At 39.9% G+C, this 21782-nt stretch overlaps 1 protein-coding gene across 2 annotated transcripts in view; it reads left to right on the top strand.

Annotated features, from left to right (window-relative positions):
- Positions 1 to 387: 387 nt before the first annotated feature.
- The window catches only part of LNPK (lunapark, ER junction formation factor), an 83062-nt gene continuing 61667 nt past the window's right edge, over positions 388 to 21782 (top strand). The window contains exons 1-5 of one of the 2 annotated variants that reach the window (XM_074967628.1): positions 388 to 518; positions 5847 to 5936; positions 10453 to 10494; positions 12119 to 12306; positions 17069 to 17127. In XM_074967628.1, the coding sequence (XP_074823729.1) occupies positions 5910 to 5936; positions 10453 to 10494; positions 12119 to 12306; positions 17069 to 17127 (316 nt within the window). In that variant the 5' untranslated portion in view covers positions 388 to 518; positions 5847 to 5909. Of the gene's footprint in view, positions 519 to 5846; positions 5937 to 10449; positions 10495 to 12118; positions 12307 to 17068; positions 17128 to 21782 lie in introns of both variants that reach the window. The other variant, XM_074967627.1, reaches the window with a different exon arrangement.

The raw sequence follows: 21782 nt of genomic DNA, 5'->3' as shown, positions 1-21782 counted from the left end.
CTGTAAACACGAGCACGCGTGCATCGCCCAGCGACCGCCCAGACGCGACGCGTGGACCCCGCCTCCCGTAACCAAAAAACAACGCTGCGAACGGCTCAGACAAGCGGGAACGAACGAGAAACACCTCAACCCCCACCCGCGCTTTCCCGGCTCCTTTCCGAGGCCAGGCAGACTGCGCGGCGGAGTGCGGGAGCCCCGGGCTTGCAGACAACCGCCATCTCGCCCCGTCGGGTGCACACCCGCCGCTGCCCGGGCCCTGCGGGGGGCTCGAGGCGCCCGCGGCCCCCCCCCCCACGGCCGTTGGCACAGCAGCGGCGCCGCCCAACAGCTCCCAGCTGCGCGGCGCTCCCCTCTCACGTGATGCGGGCTCGGGGCGGGGGGGGGAGAGGGGAGTGGCGATTGGCTGCGCGCGGCGCGCGGTGTTTGATGGGAGAGCAGCTGAGCGGTCTGCGGGCCCGTCAGCGCCGGCGGGAGACAGCAGAGGCGAGAGCAGGATGCGCGGGGCAGGCCCGCGGCAGGTACTGGGGGCTCTGCTCGGGTACCCAGCGTGTCCTGGGGCTCTGCGCGGGCCGGCGGGGGGCGGTTCCCCAGGCGGTCCGGGTGCCCGGTGATGGGTGCCCTCTTTGCCCCGGTCCTCGCCGCTCTGCCCCTGGAGCTTCCTCCGCAACCGGCTTGACAGGCGGCCCCGCTCCCTGGCGCGCAGGCCTTGCGCCCGGCAAGGGCTGGGCTGGGGAAGGGGGGCGGGTCTCGTCGTGTTCAGGGGAGCTAGTTCCCAGTCGCCAAAGCAGCTCCCAGTGACCCGGGAGGCTGGGGGCGTCGGACAGGGTAGCTACAGCGTGACACGGCAGCTTGTTCTCCCTGCGCCCGCACACGAGAATTGTGCCCGTGGGGGTGGCCTCGGGAAAGCCTGTATGGTTTTGTTCCCACTTCTGTAAACTACGGAGCAGGTGGTACAGCGTTAGGGGAATATGCTTCATAAGTGATTTGCAGACAAAAAGTAGCTGCGAGTAGCTTGCATTAGTTTCCAGTACAGCTGTATCACGACAGGTAGCCTCACTGCAGCGTTAGTGTCTTTTGGCTACTCTGTTTTCATGGGCAGCTCTAGAAAACTAGAGTGAAAAAAGTGCTCAACCAAACCACTCCTTAATTCATTATCAAAAAGCATAGTCTACTAAGGACCATTTCGCCAACCAGAGTGACATACCATTGTGTAGGGAAGTTCCCAGATCTGGCTCAATACTGTGAATCCAGTAAACTCCTTAATTGGTCTCTTTGAAGTCCAGTTTGATCCTAAATCTGTTTTTAAAATAAGGTTTTACAAAACTTAACACCATTAGTTATTTCCAATGACTTTAAAAAACTAATCAATAGAAAGATTTTTAGCAGATGTTTCTCTACAGGGTTTGCAGCCCAGCACTGGTGCATGTGCTAATCTATAAGAACCTGAAATTGAGGGGGAAAAACAACTAAAATTAAATTCAGGAGTCTGTTTTCATAGCTCAAACTGAGATGCAAAAACAGGCACCCATAATGGTGAAAAACAGACTTGATTTTAATAATTTGTTTAGTAATTTAAGGTTTTTGCAACATAGGTAAAGAAACTTATAAAAAAATGAACAGTATAATCTCCAAGGCCTATCCATCCTGAAGCTTGAATTGTTTCAGGCTGTTCCACATCTAGCTGTCTTTTCTGCAGGGTTGGCTTTCTTGAATTAAAAACTTATGATGATGAAACTGGCCAAAAATGCATGTTTAAAACTTAGACTCCTAAATCAATGACATAATATAGATTTAAGAACATAATTTAGGCACCACCATATTTGAACACATCAACTGTTTTTATGCAATCTTGACTTTTTTATAGTACTTGAAGATTTTTTTTTAAAAAAAGCTGGAATAAAGATCAAATCATATTATGTGATTCTAATTACAAAGCATTTTGGGGCTTTTTAGTCAAGGCTACGAGGATTATATTTTGTTAGTTAACGGTGTCTTTAAAAGATTTTATTTGGATTTAGAGAATGGAATCAACTGAATCAAGCTGTCTGATTCTGGATCTGGCTTTCAAAATGGGCTTCCACTTTCTTCAGTTGTAGTTGTTGCATTGGCAATGAACTGCCAAGAGAAAGCATCAATGAATTCTGGGTGAAAATGGTTTTGTCATGAAGACTGCAAACAACTGTATATGTATACTATTGAAGGGGGAAAAAAATCCTTGCAATCATCTAATAGAATCTCTTACATACAGTTTTGTAAACTCTTAATAGTCATTAATCCCTTTTGTATATTATCTGAATTGAGGTGACTTTAAATCTTGAGAATATTGTACATAAGTGTTTCAGGTTGCAAAATTAAAGGATCTAAACTCGTTTTTTGAGATCACCTGCATTTTACAAAACTCCTATTTATTATAGTAGTGTGGAGAAATCTGAAGCTGAAAATAGGACTTTCCATATAATTTTTGATACCATTTTTTCTTGAGTGGCTGTTGGAGGGTCTGACACTTTTGTCATCTTTGCTTTAAGGTTAGGGTTCTATTTGAGTTCTAAAGTAAGACAAAATGCTCATATTTCAGTCTTACCTGAAGAAAGCAATCTGTAATTGCACAATTCTTGAAACAAGTTTAGCAGAACACCAAATTAATCATGCAAATATTCCTCTGATTTTTGCTAGTTTTTCCTAGAGTTGTTTTATAGAGATGGGGCTTCCTGCTCAGTAGTTGACTGGTCAACTTCCCTTAAAAATAAATAAAGGAAAGAAAGCTTAACCTGAAACTTTCCCTTCTGCGTCATTCAGCCCTTTAATTTTCCCAACCATTCAGTTTTCACATAGATTTTCTTGATTACTATAAAGCAATGTACAGAAGCTGGTTTCTCTGGTTGAAGCAATACTGTCAACATATTTAATCTCTCAATTTAGGAATTGACTATAAAATGTTTCCACGTAACTTTTATCTTAAACGATAAGCTTTGGACATTTAAATTATTGCTTTGCCGCATTGGGATAGCAAATACTGCACATGGTAACACAGTTGCATTTTCAGTAATATGTGGTGATGTTTATGGAAGTAGGTTCTATCACAGCACTGACCATCACTCAGAGTGAAAAGAGGAACTCTACTCACGCTGGTGGAGACATAGAGAGGCGGAAATAAGCTGTAACTTGCTATTGGCAAGGGCATGAGAAGGAAAGAGGCCTAGGAAAGGGGAAGTTTTGTCATGATAGATATTAGAATGTTAATGGTGGGGGTGTGTGTGTGTGTGTGTGTGTGAGAGAGAGAAGTGATGTGAAGTAGAGTGAGCAAGAGGCTCTTGGATATTCTATTTATGGAGGAGCTGGAGGAAATCTGTCCTGTGGTTTTTTTGTGAAAGAGCTGCAGAAGAAAGACATGGGGGAAGAAGAGTGGTAGTGGAAGGGCTGGCAGCTAATGTACTTCATGTGCAAACCAAAACAATGGGGAATGCTTAGTCTTTCAAATATAATACATGGCATATAAATAAAGAATAGTAAATTTACTTGCTTCCCTAATTTAGCTGTTCATATCAAATATCATTCCTTTAAAAAGTCTGATTTTTCAGAATAGTACATGTAAAGCAAGTCACAGTTCTAGTCCATATGAACGTGTCCATCCCCGCATTTTGACAAGCCTGCTTTCTTTCACAGATATTTGCCAAATAAGTTTCAAAATAGACAAGTGATACTAATAATGCCAAGTTAAATATATACTATTGAGATTGTTTGTGTCCTTTTAAAGAATGCAAACTTTCTGGTGAGTAATTAGACACACTGTAGCTTAGCCCTTCTTTTTTTTGCAACAAAAACAGCATCTCTTTTTAAAAGTGTTCAAGAGCAAAGTGTCTGCTCAGAATGGTCCAAACATATAATACATATTTGGCATACACCGCCTTACATGTGACTGCCAAGTAGATGTTATATAAACTTTAACAAAACGTTTTTTAGCATTAAAACAAATAGATTATTCTTTCATTGTGGACTCTGTTGTAGAAGTGGCTATCCACAGGGTAAATCTAAGGGACCCAGAAAGTATTTGTGCTTTTCCCTGTCTGCAGCTCACCCCTCTTGATTAGTCATCTGGCAGCAGCAACGTTGATCTGTCCATCTGTTCTTTGCTTTAATTTGCAATAGTTCAAATACTGATTTTTCTTAGCATCTTTAAGGATTGTTTTCAGAATCATAAGACTTAACTGCATTCTCATAGTTCTGGCTTCCATGGAAATTTTTGGTTTTCTTAAATGGTGAAAGAGTTACTTAGCACTCACTACAGCTAATACTGCTGTGGCTATGTGTACTGTTCTGACAACCTCTTAAACTTTTTGAGAAGAAATCTGGATCTAGATGGAGTTTCTGTATCTTTAATTTGGCCAAAGATAATTAGTAATGGTAATTTTTAATACCTCTGCTAAAATGAAGGATTTTTTTCTCTTAAAGACAGTGTTACTTCAGTCTCCTTAGTTCAAAAGACTTGGTACAACCCTTGTTTTTTGGTTGGGATTATTACCAGGGATCCTAGTTTTCTGGGATTTAAAAAAAAAAATTATCTGATAAAAACCATAAAAATCCAGTGTTTCCCACAATTAAAATGAAATGCTGAACTTTAGTTTCCCTAGCCTTGAGATAGATAGATATGTGTGTATGTGATATATATTTATAGTTATCTGTTGAACACAATGTTTTATTGATAGACTGCAGAACCCCATTTAGCTGAGCCTCCATTATTTGCCTCCTTGTATTAACTGAACCAGAGGTGCCCAAGCCCCAGTCATTGTCAGCGCGGGGCAGCTGGTGGCTCTGTTAATATGGAGAGATGGATAATGGAGGTTCGGATAAATGGGGTTCTGGTATATATAGATATGGTATGTGTATGTATAAATATACACAGACGTTTATTTTTTTACAAAATGTAAAAATGAAAGATTCTCTGTAAAAACGCAAATTCCACGTTTTTCCATGGCAAATGGCTTTCTAGAATCTCTGGTTATTACAAATAGGAATTTGTAACTTTTTTTTTCTCCCTTATTTATAGGTAAAAATTCTAAATTGAGGGACTGAAATGGTAGTAAAATATGTAATCTTTCATCTGTAAATTCTGTGTGAACCCATCTGGACAAGCTCGTGGCTGAAGGTTGTTGGTTTATGATTGCTGTTCATTGGTCTCTGAAGTAACTTGGTGGTTATTCCATTTTTCTGTGAAGCATCCACATTATGATTTTTGCTGATCGGAATCCTTGTCAGTCTTGGCAGACAGCTGGACCTGGAGACTGACCTGTCGCTGCACCATTAGAAGTATTAAAGGCCGTAGCACTACTGCTGTCTGGATTGTATATATTCTGGGCATAAAGAGAGGCCAATCTGACACTTCACAAGAGCATTCAATTCACATTAAATTTGAATTTGACAATTTAGATTTTTTTTTAATGTGGTCTGAATTTTAAATAATCTGCAGTTGAAATTAATGTACGGCTAATTAAATTACATGGCACTTAAATCATTCTCATTTGCTAAATTATAACGTTTGTGGCACTTAAATGAAGACAAGGGCTCTGAGTACTAGTTGTTTTGTATTTTACTTGTAGATAGATATCTCCAAAACAAAACATAAACTTGCCCACAATCTTGGTAAGCTACTTAGTAGAATGACTTAACAATACAAAGAGGTTCTAAAACTGGTGGCTGGAGTGAAGGAGTATGTGAAGAATTTGGAGATGATAGACACCCATATGCAGTGTTACTTAATTTATATTCTAGAATGCAATTGTGAAATATCACCTTAAACGTCTTAAAATGTACTTTTGGCGTATTCTTAAACAGAAATGCTTTACTTCTAGCTGTGAATTCCATCAGAAGATTGTTATAAGCAACCAAGTCAACCTATTTCCACAAATTAAAAAATGGGTGGATTAGTTTCCCGATGGAGGGTAAGTAAATCTTGTTATGATATAAAAATCTTTACAGATAGTTCAGAAGACTAAAATACTTGTAAGTCTGAAATATTCTTTTCTAAATAATTTGATATGGTTTAGAATAGAATTCTGTATTTGTTCATAGGTTTCAGAGTGGTAGCCGAGTTAGTCTGTATCAGCAAAAAGAACGAGGAGTACTTGTGACACCTCAGACTAACACATTTATTTGGGCATAAGTTTTTGTGGGCTGAAACCCACTTCATCGGATGCATGCAGCAGAAAATACAGTAGGAAGATAGATATATACACAGAGAACATGAAAAAATGGGTGTTGCCATACTAACTATAATGAGACTAATCAATTAAGGTGAGCTATTGTCAGCAGGAGAAAAAAAACTTTTGTAGTGATAATCAGGATGGCCCATTTCCAACAGTTGACAAAAAGGTAGTGAGTAACAGTAGGGGAAAAATTAGCATGGGGAAATAGTTTGTACTTTCTGTAATGACCCCTCCACTCCCAGTCTTTATTCAAGCCTAATTTAATAGTGTCCAGTTTACAAATTAGTTCCAATTCTGCAGCTGCTCATTGGAGTCTGTTTCTGAAGTTTTTTTGTTGGAGTATTGTGACTTTTAAATCTGTAATTGAGTGACCAGGGAGGTTGAAGTGTTCTCCGACTGGTTTTTGAATGGTATAATTCTTGACGTCTGGTTTGCATCCATTTATTCTTTTGCGTAGAGACTGTCTGGTTTGGCCAATGTACTTGGCAGAGGGGCATTGCTGGCACATGATGGCATATATCACATTGGTAGATGTGCAGGTGAACGAGCCTCTGATGGTGTGGCTGATGTGATTAGGTCCTATGATGGTGTCCCTTGAATAGCTATGTGGATGGAGTTGGCAACGGGCTTTGTTGCAAGGATAGGTTCCTGGGTTAGTGTTTTTGTTGTGTGGTGTGTGGCTGCTGGTGAGTATCTGCTTCAGGTTGGGGGACTGACTGTAAGCTAGGACTGGGCTGTTTCCCAAGATCTGTGAGAGTGATAGATCGTCCTTCAAGATAGGTTGTAGATCCTTGATGATGCGCTGAAGAGGTTTTAGTTCAGGGCTGAAGGTGACGGCTAGTGGCGTTCTGTTACTTTCTTTGTTGGGCCTGTCCTGGAGTAGGTGACTTCTGGGTATTCTTCTGGCTCTGTCATTCTGTTTCTTCACTTCAGCAGGTGGGTATTGTAGTTTTAAGAACTCTTGATAGAGATCTTGTAGGTGTTTGTCTGAGGGATTGGAGAAAATGCAGTTGTATCTTAGAGCTTGGCTGTAGACAATGGATCGTGTGATGTGGTCTGGATGAAACCTGGAGGCATGTAGGTAAGTATAGCGGTCAGTAGGTTTCCCGTACAGGGTGGTGTTTATGTGACCATCACTTATTAGTACTGTAGCATCCAGGAAGTGGATCTCTTGTGTGGACTGGTCCAGGCTGAGGTTGATGGTGGGATGGAAATTGTTGAAATCATGATGGAATCCCTCAAGGGCTTCTTTTTCATGGGTCCAGATGATGAAGACGTCATCCATCCTGATTATCACTACAAGTTTTTTTTTCTTCTCCTGCTGATAATAGCCCACCTTAATTGATTAGTGTTATAGTTGGTATGGCAACACCCATTTTTTCATGTTCATATATATCTTCCCCCCTGTATTTTCCACTGCATGCATCCAGCGAAATGGGTTTTAGCCCACAAAAGCTTATGCCCAAATAAATTTGTTAGTATTTGTTCATGATACTTTGGTCAAAAAACTGTTCTGAGTCTGAAATTTCTAGTAATCATCTATGTGCTGATTGAAAACCAATAACCAAATAAACATTGGTCATGCTACCCAAATGGAAAACTGTATAACTGATTAGGCCTGGGTTCAGAATCCACTTAGGGCATGTCCTTACTAATAGGCTGTTTTTGTGCCTTCCTTAACTTTTATTGCTTTCTTTGTCCTGCCTTTGGACCTTGCTTTGAATTTGTAATGGTTGGAAATGTGGTGAAGATGACTGTCACCTCAGGGATTCCTTCAGAAGTCCCTTTCTAGATCTAATAATCACTTACATCTGTCCTGATCCAGTGCTAACAGTACATAACAGTTTGTGATTTGGTTGCTGTTCCTGAGCCTTTTAACCTAGGTACTAGTGAATAAATCAAGGAGAGTATCATTCTTTATCTGTCCTAGATGTATGTACTAGTTTAAGAGTGCCTAGCAAATATTTAAAAATAGAGGTAAATCTCCCTTCCGTCCCATTCTGCAGGAAAACTAGCGTCTTTAGTTTATGCATTTGTTGTTGGGATGTGTGAGGAACTTATGGCAAAGCGAGGTCAAATACATGAATGGTGAAGTCTGGTCATTCTTGCCTCTTGCGGGAGTAAGTTCCATAGTCTAGTTTGTTCTTGGTTTTTTAGCATATCTGAGTGTGAAAGCTTTCTTTACAAAACACTTGTAAACTGCAAACTATTTACAGCTCACCTAAATTCACTGTATATTTCTCATATGTGTTGCATGCCCAAAGAATGTCTTGAGTTTTTAACCAAAAAATACTGCATAAATCTAGTCCTCTAAAGATTTAACCTGTCAAATTTGTATAATGGGTGTTTTACCAGGCCCTCATGGGTAAAATATAACTTTCCTGCTCATGTTGTGCCATCTGGCTGACACCTCTACATGAGTTTGAGGGGGAACCAAAAAAGATATTGAACAGGTTGAGATGTATCATCTTTTCTCAAAACTCAGTGTTTTGGAAGATGGACTCTATTCCTGAAAGAAATCCTCCTGGGAGGTGAAAATATTTTGTTTGCAGTTGCTAGTAATTTTTATTTAAAACAAATACACATAGGCAGCAATGTTCACGTGACTTTTTTGTTGGAATGTCAGGTTGGTCTCTGTTGGTCACATCTCCTCCCTTGTTTCATTCATCAATATATTTCCTCTCTTCATTTATTCCATATCCAACATTCATAATAGCTTCAGATTCTCCACAGGTGTTCCTCCTTTCACATGTACCCCCTCTCTCTGTCTTCCTCAAAGTCTCATCTACCCCCCTCCTTATTGCCGCTGTGTGTGTACACCAGATCACTAGCACTGGAAGTGGGTAGGGGAAAGGTGAGACCCAGAGAACAATGAAGGGCAGCTCTCCTGCACAGCAGCTGAGTTCTTAATTTATAATGAAAAAGTTGCTGGGGCTCAAGCAATTAGGTGCTGGAGCTCAACCAATTTTTTTTACGCTCATAACTGATGCAGCAAGCTAAGTTCCCTCTAAGCTGCATGGCAGCACAGCTGTCTATTAAGCACCATGCAGGTGCTCAGGGCTGCAGCTGGGAGAGGCTCCTCTCCCCAAGCCCCAGACCTGCTGAGGCACCCCTCCCCAGACCTGCTGCAGCTGGGGGGACAGGTGCTTCTCCCCCGGCCCTGCCCCAGTCTGGCCCTGGACCTGCCACAGCTTGGGGACAGGTGCCCCTCCCCCAGAACCGACCTGACCCTGCCCCGAACCTGCTGTGGCCAGGGAGAGGCACCTCTTCCCCTTACCCCAGGTGCTGCTGCGGGGAGAGAGAGCAGGGGTGGAGTCCGGGGCAGCTGGGCTTGGGTGAGCTCAGGCTTCAATCCCCTGTCTTGGGGTCCTGTAGTAATTTTTGTTGTCAGAAGCAGTTCGTGGTGCAATAAGTTTGAGAACCCATATTCTAAGGGCATGTCTACACTACAGACTTAAGTCAATGTATGTTAGCTCGACTTCCAGCCCCACAGTAATTAGCGTGGACATCAACCACCACAGTACCCTCCTTCTCTTGGTGGTGGATGTCCTCCGAAGGAGTGCTTCAGCTAACTGTGGGGTGGGGTTGAGAGCAAGGGCTTTCAGCTCTGTGCCGCTCCCCACCAGGAGCAGAGGCTAGCTGGGTGGGGAGCAAGGCAGGTGTAGCCTGGCAGAGAGCTGGGGGCAGCTGGGCTCTAGCTGCCTGGCTTTCTTGCCCATTTCAGGGCTCCAGCACCTAGCCCTGAAATGGACAAGACAGCCAACAGGCAATGTAAGTAACAGTGTCTACACAGACGCTGTCTCCCTGACTACACCACCATAAGCTCTACACCTCCTGTGGAGGTAGTTATTATTTCGGTGTAGTAGGGCATTTACATCAGCGGGACGAGGCTGTAGTGTGTACACTGACATAATTAGGTCAACATAAGCTGCCTTACGTGGACCTACCTCTGTAGTGTAGACCAGGTCTTTGTGTACTAGGTCTGCTGGCAGGGTGCACATCCTTGTTAGTGTGTGGCTTAGGAGAGGAGCCTTTATGAGCAGCTAATGTCAGCAGGAAGTGTGCACGGAAAGTGGATAACTAGTCAATTAAAATGAGTACAAAGTAAAAGTACATTTCATTTATTGGTTTTGAATGAAAACACCTTAATCTGTTGTCACATATGAATACTGCTGGCAGTATGTTGTAAACAGAATATCTTGGGTATCGCTGTAGAGTTCGATGACACCTCTTTTCCCTCCCCTGAAAGCAGGCAAAGGCTTCGACAGTAGAAGTGTTGGAGAAAATTGATAAGGTATGTATTTTGCCTCTGCACTATTCCTGTTCTATTTACTTTAGAAATAGACATCTAACATCTGGGCAGTTTTTTAAAATCACCAAGCTTGTAACAAATGGGGGGAGTGGGGAGGAGAGGAGGTTATGTACGTTTTAATTAGGGTTGGCAGAATTCAATTTTAACTTTTTTTTTTAGAATTTTGTCATGTTATTTAAATCTTTATAGTTGCAGGAAGTTATCGGCGGGGGATCAGGCAATAATTATTTAATCTCAGTGGACAGATTCAGAAAGTTAAAGCTTTATAACCATTAAAACACACATTGCCAACATCACATGTCAATATATACAAAGTAAATATCATTAAATCAAAATCTAAATTCTTAAGCAGCGTTTTTTTACTTTGCCTGTCTATTTTGATTGTCAATGGAAATATTTTTTTTGGTTTGTGTGCATACGGTGAAATTGACGTTTACGGATTTAAAAAAAAATCAAATCCTTCCAAGCCTAATTGTAATGGAATTAAAATTATAATGGTGCTGATTCCAGACTTGAGCATTGATGTACTAGAGACTTGGAGCTTCAGGAGAAGGAAAGTAGAGAGCAGAACCCCAACATTAAATGATTTTGAATATTACCACTTCCTCAAGAAATAGCTACATAACTTATAGTTTAAGTCTATATTTCAACAACTTGTAAAGTAAATGAATGTTAAATTGGCCTGGTTGGAGAATCTAATTAAGGCTAATTTTTAGGCCCTCATTTTTATATTCTCCAGAAAATGTCACTAGAACAAAGTCCTATTCATTTGGCTCATTCGAAAAGCTTTAATACAGGTTGTGTTACAATTTTTATTATGGTGATAAAATAAGATCATGGACAGAATAATTAAAGAGACGGTTCAGTGATCTAGTATGATTTTGGTCAACGTTTGTGAAAGTTGTCTGTTTATGGAGCAATGACCTGTCTTGAAATATCCCATCAGTATTTTCATTGGTCAAATTAATGAAGGTGTGGGTAATCCTGTTGTCACTGAAAGTACAAAGCACTGTTAGATCATTCATCCACCTGCCAAAAAAACCAAAACAAAACAGTGTTAAGATATTCAGGACTGTATTCTTAATGGGAGGGAGTACTAAAACAAAAATGTAGTTGAAGTGGCTGCAATAGCTCAGCTTTGTCACAGCAGGAGATGGTACTATTAAAATATAAAAACATATTTTGAAGTTTCACAGATGCCTGTTAAAGCAACAGTACTCAAACTGCGGAACACTTTGCTGTGATCACAAAAAGCTGGCTGGTCCCATGATGCTGGTTCTCCCCCTTGTTTCCAAGTTACTAAATTTCATTAAGGCAGCTAAAAATACACATATTCTTAATATCACTCTTGAGTTGCTGTAGTTGCCCAAGGAATGTTATCTGCTCATGAATGAAGGGCAGGTGGTCCATGCCACGGCCAATGTATTAAGGTGTAGTTCATGCTATGAACACTGTTAGATCTGTTGGACAAACAGCGTCAAGTACAGAAAGCCTGATTGCTTTTGTAATGTTTTCAGATGTCATACTGAAATGCTCAACTTCAACAAACCTAATAAAGCATTCGTTACCTTCAACCACTAGTCACTTAAAAATCCTTTATTTACAGGACATCCAGGCATTAGAAGAATTTAGAGAAAAAAATCAGAGGCTACAGAAGCTATGGGTTGGAAGACTACTTCTCTACTCATCAATTCTTTATCTTATTACTTGTTTAATTGTATATTTGTGGTATCTTCCTGATGAATGGACAGCAAGGCTGATTATGATGCTTCCATTTTTTGCATTTCCGTTGATGTAAGTAAAATGTCTTTTTCCTAACTGCTGTCTCTTTTTGTTGAAAGGCAGTGGAAAGTGAATCTCAGCAGGGCCCTGGGTTTGTTTTTGTCAACCCTTAAGTTATCACAACTTGCTGGATTTTTCCCTTTAAAATAGATCTGAGTAGTTAGGCAGAAGAGTGTGGTGTGGGGTTTTTTGTTTTTTATTTTGTTTTTGGGTTTTTTTGGTGAGGGAAATGTCTGCTGGGTCTGGGTTTGGAGTGGAACTTAGATGTTTCAGTTCAAAAAGTGTCAACATCTGAAGATGCTTAGTTTATTAGAATGATACTCGGGTTATGTAAATCTGAACAGCCTTAAAATCCGTTTCATTTGGATTGAAGATAAGTTTGTCCTGTTCTAAGTTTTTAAAGGGATATCATCAACTCAAAATCTAGTCCTTTAAAAATATTTAAATTATTAGGGTGCAACAGCTACTCCTAAAATTCCTGGACTGTTTTTATGGCTTTATTATCGTTTAGGTTTATAAAAAAAAATTTCTCCCCCCATTGTCTGAAAGAGTTGCACAAACAAAATACTTTGTAGGTAGTCAAAGTGCTGGCGAATGCAAAAACTAAAACTGGGAAAGAAAAATGTTCCAAGTTTTCAGTTTAAGTACATTTTAGGTGCAACTAACAAAACTGTGTAAATGTTCAAGTTGAATTGATTTTTTTTTAATAAAGTTGGTGTCCCTTTAAAGTTGGTGTGGATGAGTTTCACATGAGGAGCTGTTCTACTGGAGTATTCTTGATAGAGTTTTTTCCTATCATAGAATGTTAAGGAGCCCTGATGCTGTTAACTCTTTGAATATACAGTAGGCAAAATGCTACTAAGTTGGTTTTAGTTCTGTTTGCTTGAACTGATTACTTTGCTTGTAAAGTGTCTTGTTTTCAAAGTTTTGTGTTTAGTTTCAAATTTTACCCAGGGTCGGTGCAACCACTAGGCGAACTAGACGGTCGCCTAGGGTGCCAAGTGGTTGGGGGCGGCCAAAAGCTCGCTCCGGGGAGGCGGTGGAGTGGAGGTGAGCTGGGGCAGGGGGGCGCGGGGAGGGCCGCCTGCAGCAAGTAACGGGGGAGGGGGCGGCGGTGCACAGGAGAACCGCTCCCTGCCGCAGCTCACCTCTGCTCCACCTTCTCCCCTGAGCACCGCCCCTCTCTGCTTCTCTCCTTCCCAGACTTGTGCGCCAAACAGCTGATTGGCGCCACAAGCCTGGGAGGTGGGAGAAGCAGCGGCATGCTCGGAGCAGAGGTGAGCTGGGGCACAGAGTTGCCGCATGCGGCTCCCCGGGCTGAGGCGGGGGGGCGGCGGGGAGCTGCCTTGGGGGGGGGGGGCTCCCGGGGGGGGGGCGCAAGGTGGAAGTTTTGCCTAGGGTGCAAAATATCCTTGCACCGGCCCTGATTTTACCCTTGCTGAAATTTAGGCTTGACAGGATTTTCACCTTGGATCATCTTTGTTTGGGATCGGAGAGGCATGAAGTCTGTTTAGCCTTTTGGTGCTTTAATACAGATATTACAGCAAGACTGATTTGTGCAGACTGTGGACAGCAAAACTACATGAAGAAGTCTTTTTTAAAATGCTATTTGCACATGTAGTAATCTTGCTATTCATAATATGTACTAACTTGCTATATAATATTGATGTTCACTTGAAAATGGATATATATTTCATGAAATAAAACATGTAGATCAATATATGTACAGCAATACACTGACTGAACTGATCTATAAATGAAGGCTCAAAGTAGGCTTTGACAAACAGAATGAATAGGTTTCCCCCCTTCCCCGGTAGTATTTTTTTTACCTAGCCTGCTATTTATGCCAGCCTCCCTCTTATACTCAAATATAGCAAATGAGTGTAGAAATGAGTATTGCCATTGTTCAAGGGCCTGTCTTCTACTACTAGTCTGATCTTCTAATGGATATTTTGTTCTCCTGTTTTTCTAAGTTCAGTACACATTTCATTTTTGAACGATAGCCTTTCATGAAATCCTGAGTCAGGCAACCACCAAGCATATGAATGTTTAAAATTAAATTTAGGCTCTTATGACTTGGAAGGATGTGTCTGATTTTTCTCCTGAGCCCAGTCCTCTTCAGTTTTTATCTGGCAGGTATGAATGGCAAGCAGCTGCCAGCATGTCGTCTTTCTCAGTCAAGAGGTGAACCTATGTTGAATGCCTGGTGCCATCCAGTACTAACTCTAGAGATTTTTCTGCCTTAAGCAAACTGGAAAATGTCTGCCCCCCAACCTGCAGTCACTCACTAACAGTACTGTGTTACCTCGCTTCCACAAGGTCTGAGCATGTTACTGATGCTGGTACAGTGAGCTAGGTTCTAGGAATATGTAGCATTTTTAACTTTGAAATACTTACATTTAAATAACTGAAGACTTGAGAAAAATAGTGGCACATAAGAAAGCCTCACTTCTTGAAACTGCAATTACTTCCATTCAGAATTATTTTGTCTTATTTCTTCAGCTGAAACTTTAAATAATTTAATTCTCTGATAATTAAATTGACAAGATTCTTCATTTAACCTTTTAAATTTGAGAGCTGGAGTGGACATAATAGTCCTAAAAAAGAGAATTTAGAATGGAAACTTCAATACCAATAGCACTATCTGATTGCTCAACATATAGCACTAGGTGGTGGGAGAAAGAAACTTGACTTGGGGAAAAAATACATAATGGTTAAAGGAAATAATGCTTCTGGGTTTATAGCATACTCTCCAAAACAATTTAAGACCCTACAGACACATGATGCATCATTCTCTCATCACTTTATAGAGAATAAGTGCCACTCACGTGACATATAAGGAATATGTCAGCAATCTTTATACTACTTTATAACTGTTTTTAAAATAGTTATTAAACCATGAATTTGAAAGCGGAATGTCAGTATAGTATGCCTTTGTTAATCCTGTCTCTGTTAATAATTTGTTGTCTGTGACCTTCAGCAATCACTTCACCTAAGTGCTTTGACATCTGCATCTGGAAAATTGGGATAGTAGTTAACTAACTTACCTCTCAGGGATTTTGTGACTATTAATTGTTGTAAGCATTTTAATAATGCAATATAAGATATAAATGCTAAGTATGTGCTTATTAATCAGCGACATCAATGTGTTGTGTTAAAACTTTGTGGAATTTTGCTTATTCTTTTTGATGCTAAACATGATTTTGGTAACTCTTTGCTTTAACCTCATGCAGACCCCTAATATTTATTATTGGCTTCATTTAATTCTGTGTCTGCCTTTAGATTTTTATATAGTGCCTATGACAAACAGGGTTTTACATAAAATTCTCAGTGAGGCTTGAAAATCTACTTGCTACTAGGAGTTGGTAGATTTTCCTGACAAGCAAAAGGCGCCAAAGTCATCACTTTAAGTAGCACTTAAAGTTTAAAAAAAAAAAAGTTTCTAATCCTTATGCCTGCAAGGAGAACCTTACTAATGTAAAATGAATGTAAATCAGTGCAGTTTTTCCCTCCTAAGAGTGCAGATAAGCTGCTTCATTGTTTCTGCTAATATTCAAAGTCTTATGAAGCAGCAGGATAAAACTGACAAGATGTGGGTCAGAATCACTGCTGCTATTCAATTTTACAGGGCTCTGACAAGAATTATGTCAGTTTACTCTTCTGCTTGGAAAATGATTTAATGTAGCAAGTGCACAATAGCTGTTTTCTGTGGACCATTCTGGTATGACCCCTCCCCACTAACCTCCCAAATATTCAGTTTTTTGAATATAGCTGGTAAGTCTAGTCCTCAGGTTAGTATGTGTTTGATAAATATTTCAAGAAGTAACCTGCAAATGAAGTTGTTTGCAGCAGATTACTTGAGCAACATAGTCCTTGAATTTATGATGTTTCTACATGAAAATCAATCCTTGCTTGAATCCTTACATATTCTAATATGTGACTAAATATGTGTAAGTAGTTTATTTTTAAAATTCTTACTATTTTAGGTTTTTACTGCTTTACTTTTGGAGGGTAATATATTAAAACTTCCCCATTAAATATGACATTGTCATTGTGGCTGCTTCTTCATTAGCTCTTTACATAGTAATAATTTGTTTCATTATATTTTAATAGAAACATTACTGATATGTAAATCAGTGCTGTGATGGGAGGAAATGCTGGAGCATCATTCATAACTTCTCACTTCGTAATATATTTGTGAAGATTTTCACTACTTTCTGCATAGTTGCTAAGGATGGTTTCCTTGAAGGAAGTGATTATAGATAGGTTTCAGAGTAGCAGCCGTGTTAGTCTGTATTCTCAAAAAGAAAAGGAGTACTAGTGGCACCTTAGAGACTACCCAATTTATTTGAGCATAAGCTTTCGTGAGCTACAGCTCACTTCATCGGATGCATCGAAAGCTTATGCTCAAATTGGGTAGTCTCTAAGGTGCCACTAATACTCCTTTTGATTATAGATAATCTTCTTTAAAAACTAGGTTTTACAAGGGGAATGTGACCTAGGAGTAATGTTACTTTTTCTGTTGGTGTCCTTTGCAGCATTTGTAAGAGATGTTGGAGGGGAACAATGCTACCTTTTGTGAAAGTGTTTGACACTAGCTGTTCTCTGAAACTTGAGTTTCTATTAAACCTTCAGAATAGGCTACTTGTAAACCATTTTGGAGGAGTGCTAGTCACTCCATAATTGAGGGTGAAGTTAGCTTCCCATTACAAATTTAACTATTTTCAGTTAGTTTACATTAAGACTAATAAAACAACTTTTTTCCCTTCCCCAGAATCTGGTTTATAAGAACAGTGCTCATTTTCTTCTTTTCCAAAAGAACAGAAAGAAATAGTAAGTATCTTTTCAGTCTTTTTCAAATCCTGTGGAACTATTTAGTAGGAGTGAGACTCAATATAATATTAGCTTCCCGGAGAGGAATGATGACCTCTTGGTAGAGGCACAGAGCTGGGACTTTTTTAAATTCTGTTTCTGCCACTTACTTCCTTGGAAAGTCACTTAATCTCTTTTCTTCCCAGCTATAAAATGGCAACACCCTGCCATACAGGGGTGTTGTGAGGTGTAATAGATCAATGCAGGGGCCTTCAGCACTGATGCATCTTGATCCCTCCTATTCTCTGCCTGTGGCATACAGTAGTTCAATCTTCTGTGGATTTCATTTACTTTTGAGATAAGAATAGATGATCTAGTGGTCCCTTCTTGCCTTAAACTCTCTGATTGTATGTCAAAACTCATATGGCCCCCTGACTAGTATATAAGATCGATTGACTATAGGCTTCAAAAGAGTTACTACAGGTACTCTGGCAGTATTTTGACTGTCTTAACTTTCTCATGCTGTGTGTAAGGGCAGAGACTGTTTATATGAAATAAGTTCTAATGTCCTTCTTTTGAAGAGACTACTGCAATTTTCATTGTTGTCTGTAGCATGGCTGTAATAGTATGCTATTAAAAAGAAGCAGTGTCTTGTAAATGGAAAAGTGGGACAGGCAAGCATCATTTTCTTGATGTAATATTAATATGTTGTTTTGAGAGCTGCCTATCCACAGCAATGGGAATTCCTGTCTTTTCTATTTGTTTATTTATTTAATTTTTTTAAAGTAGTACAGATAGGTGGCATGAGAATAATGCAGAATGTTCAAAAGGGATGGCCAGAGTTCCAATAAAAGGATAAATTCTAAGGCAAAATTTAAAAACAGGCATTTGTGGTGGTGGGTCTATCCACAGTATTTAGAATTAATTAAGAGACCTATTCATTAAAGGTGAGATTTGCCTACATCAATAAGGAGTGTTGAAGGCAAACATGAAAAGAGAATTCAGATTTGGCCCTGTGCTTTATGACTCAAAGGAGATTCAAGAATTGTTCTTAGGTTATTTGAAACACCTTGTAATTTACCACGTTAAGCAACATAACTTTTTGAACATCTTTCCTCTGATTCAACATTGCTTAAATATTTTAGATATAAATATATCTATAGCGTTATTTTTCAATGTGTTCTAGGATTATTTTCTTTAGAGATGAAGGTGTATCAGTGTCTCAGGTGCTAATATGTTGCACTTTTTTCACTTTCTACAGTATCTGTGTAGTTTGCCTGGATATTTTAAGCTTACAGATGTTTTAAACTCCACAGATTAATTTTAATACTTTTGTTAAACCTGTGTTTAACAGACTAGCTCAGACTTCTCTTTCTCCATTCTCTTTTCCTTCTGAGTACAGCTGTTAAACTTAATCCTAGTGACAGTGGGGTGGGGGTTTCTATTTTTGTTCTAGACAGTGTCTATGCTGGGAGGCCATGCTTTTATCTTGTCTCTTTCACTCTCACAGCAAGCTGTAGTGGGGGAGATCTTATATTTTGCAGGGGAAGGTGAATGGTTTACATGCTGCTTGATATTCTAAATGTGGCTGTTGGGGGAGGATGGACAGTGAGACTGTTGAATTGAGCCACCATCAATTCTTGACGAAGCTCGGTCTCACTTTCATCAGACGCACGTGGTGCTTTCTCGGTGCTTAGCCAAAATCGGAACATGGAGGAGAGTAGGATGGCTGAAGATTACACTGACTAAGCCAGAGGTGATGGTAATAGGTTGTGTGGTTCGATCTTCAGGTGATGTGGGAGGGGGGATTTCAATGCCCACTATTAAAATGTGAGCCAGGAGAATGCAGATAACTCTTCCTTCAGGAGTCCTGCATTTGGGAATACTTAAAGATCTCTGTTTATAGGGTGTCTGGACTCCATGTCACTAGTATCTCTTAATCTGTTTGGGTAGAAATTTGATGTTGTTTTTCTGCTCTGAACCTAGTCTAGCCCTTAAGGCTTATTTAATAAAAAATAAATCCCCAAAACCCCCACACCACTGGTTCCAAAATACTGGCTATATGGTACTGAGTCCTTGTTGTTTTCATCCGCTAAAGTTAGCTGAGTGCTAAAATATGACACTTTCCTAATCATGACTTCCAGGAATTACCACTGAGAGGTGCTCCGTGAGGTTAACTTGTGGATCACTTTCCTTTCCACTTGTAATCTGTTAAAGTGATCTATGCAATAAAAATGAATTGCCCAAGTTTTAAAAATACTACAGTGCTCATTGGGGCTGCAGTTGAAGACCACTGGGAAGTGGCACTTGGTGAAGAATGCTGCTGCTTGTCTGTTACATAGTATTAACCACTGGAACATTTGCCAATTTTTCAACTGAACTGGCATCCTATTGCTTCTGGGTGCAGCTTGAGGAGTTGTCATTGATCTGTAAAGTCTTAAATGGTGTGGGCTATCTGGGAGGCTGCCTCTCTCTAGTGATTTTCTGTGGCAATCAAATTCAGTAATGGTGTATGTGACCATGGTGCCTGGAGGGGTCATACTGAGAGTGCTTTCTCAGTGAAAACGGCAAGGAATAGGGCAGACAATCTCCAAAACTGGTGGCTTATTCTATGATTAGATTCACTAAGCCAGTAGCGAAATAGCTTCTGTAATATCACACTGGTTACCAAGAATCCAAAATACAGTCCCCCTTTAAGCAATCCAGTCTTTGGCTCCCAAGTCTAATATAGCAAGAGATTACTGAAAACCATATTCACCATACTTAGTCCTGCCAATTCCAGAAGACCGGATACATTGCCCACCAGGTCAATGAATATTTCATATCTCACCCAATACATTCTTACAGCCAATCCTTATTAACTAAATCTAAGACTTTTTACTAAAAGAAAAAAGGAGAGTTATATATCGTTCAGTATACATACAAATGTGTGTAAAGTCCTTAGGTTAGTTTCATAGCAGAGATGGTGAGACTGCTGATTTGTAAAAGTCTTTCTGAAATCAATGTAAAAGGTTATAGTCCAATAGACATCCAGGTGCCGAGTTTGTTGAAATCCTTTTGTGAGAATTCCAGGGTGAACCCAGAGTAAACCTGGAGGCCTCAGTCTTGTGGCTTAGACTTTCCCTGTCAATGTTTAAGCAGATGTGAGATAAAAAAGGATCAGGCCCGAAGCTTCCTTTATAGTTCTTTAGCAGGCTTATAGCCTCTTGACAGCGATCGTCACAGAAGGGCCTTCCTTGGATGAAGACTAAGTAAGGTATATTATTGCTTTGAAGCTAATCGTATGCTTCCTATACATACATAGGTAACTAGTTTGTATTAATTGACATAAGGCAATTAACCATTCAAGCTATCAAGGCAGTTCATTATAGCATAGACAATGTAAGCTGAAGACGAAGTAAATAACATTTAGTTCCTACAATACGTTGCATCTTTGGTCTTTGATTCAGTAGAATACAGTAATGAATCATTAAAAGATAGAAACAGGATTTTAGCATCTACAAACTAATTAGATCACATTGTTAAACTTCTAACAAGATATAGGTAAACACAGACAAATAGTATCTATTCTTGATTCTCCAACAATACAGACAGAAATGTTAAAGATTCAAGTCTACTTAACATGGCTTTAATAACTATCTACAAGGAATGGCCCTGTTTACCATTTCAATGCCTCCTGTTGAGTTGTTATGGATCACACATAGGGTGACCAGATAGAAAGTGTGAAAAATCGGGACAGGGGAAATAGGTGCCCATATAAGAAAAAAGCCCTAAATATTGGGACTGTCCCTATAAAATCGGGACATCTGGTCACCCTAGTCACACACCAGTTCACTAGTCTGTCAGCGTCACAGTGTGTGAGCAAGCGGCCTTAATATTTAATCATTTGGGGGCTCTATGACTCTGGAAACTACTTCTCCCAGCTGGCCCAAAAACAGTGGGTCTCTAGGCCTTGCACCATACTCTATTGCTTTTTTCTGAGGACAAGGTAACTGGATTGGTGATAGCTGTCTCTTTGTATAAATTATTTTAAATTATGGACGTATGCCCAATTTATACATTTTTGGTGCATGTTATAAATTAACAAATAAAATATCCTTGCCGTGATGAAAGAAGCCTACTAAATCAGCAAGAATTGAAATGTTGTCTGAGAACACAAACACTAATGTAAACCCTTTTTTTAAATTTTGACTAACAATTCATAGATAATGCAAAATTATTCCAGACTTCTTGTTTTATGAATTTGTGATGGCCTAAATAATGGTTATGTAATTCCATAATTTTAGTTTCTTCTTCACCATAGCCTTTTCTCAGTTATGTACTATCTTTGTGAAAAACTGATGCGGACAAAATAAATTTTGAGCCCACAAAATGAGCTGTACCGAGGAAGCTGGATTCAGCAGTTAAATAACACTAAGGGAGGAAAAATTAACTGTAAATACCGTTCTATTTTTCTGCTTGTTAGAATGTCTTGTTGACCTATAAAGGAAGTAGCAGAGAATTGGTAGTATCAAGGGAATTCATTCCCTTACATTGCAGACACTGGCTTATTACAGGGAGTTTTCCATAAGTACTGAACTACTAGTATTGACTTTCAGGAAAAATCCCACATGCATTTGACTTAATTTTTTTTCTTTTAGAGATAAAGGTTAGATGTTATGCCTACTGGCTGTAAC

This window comes from Natator depressus, chromosome 11 (genome assembly GCF_965152275.1).
Source record: "Natator depressus isolate rNatDep1 chromosome 11, rNatDep2.hap1, whole genome shotgun sequence".
Taxonomy (NCBI): Eukaryota; Metazoa; Chordata; order Testudines; family Cheloniidae; genus Natator; species Natator depressus.
Note: the sequence above shows the minus strand (reverse complement) of the source record. Positions and strands in the feature narration are given on the sequence as shown.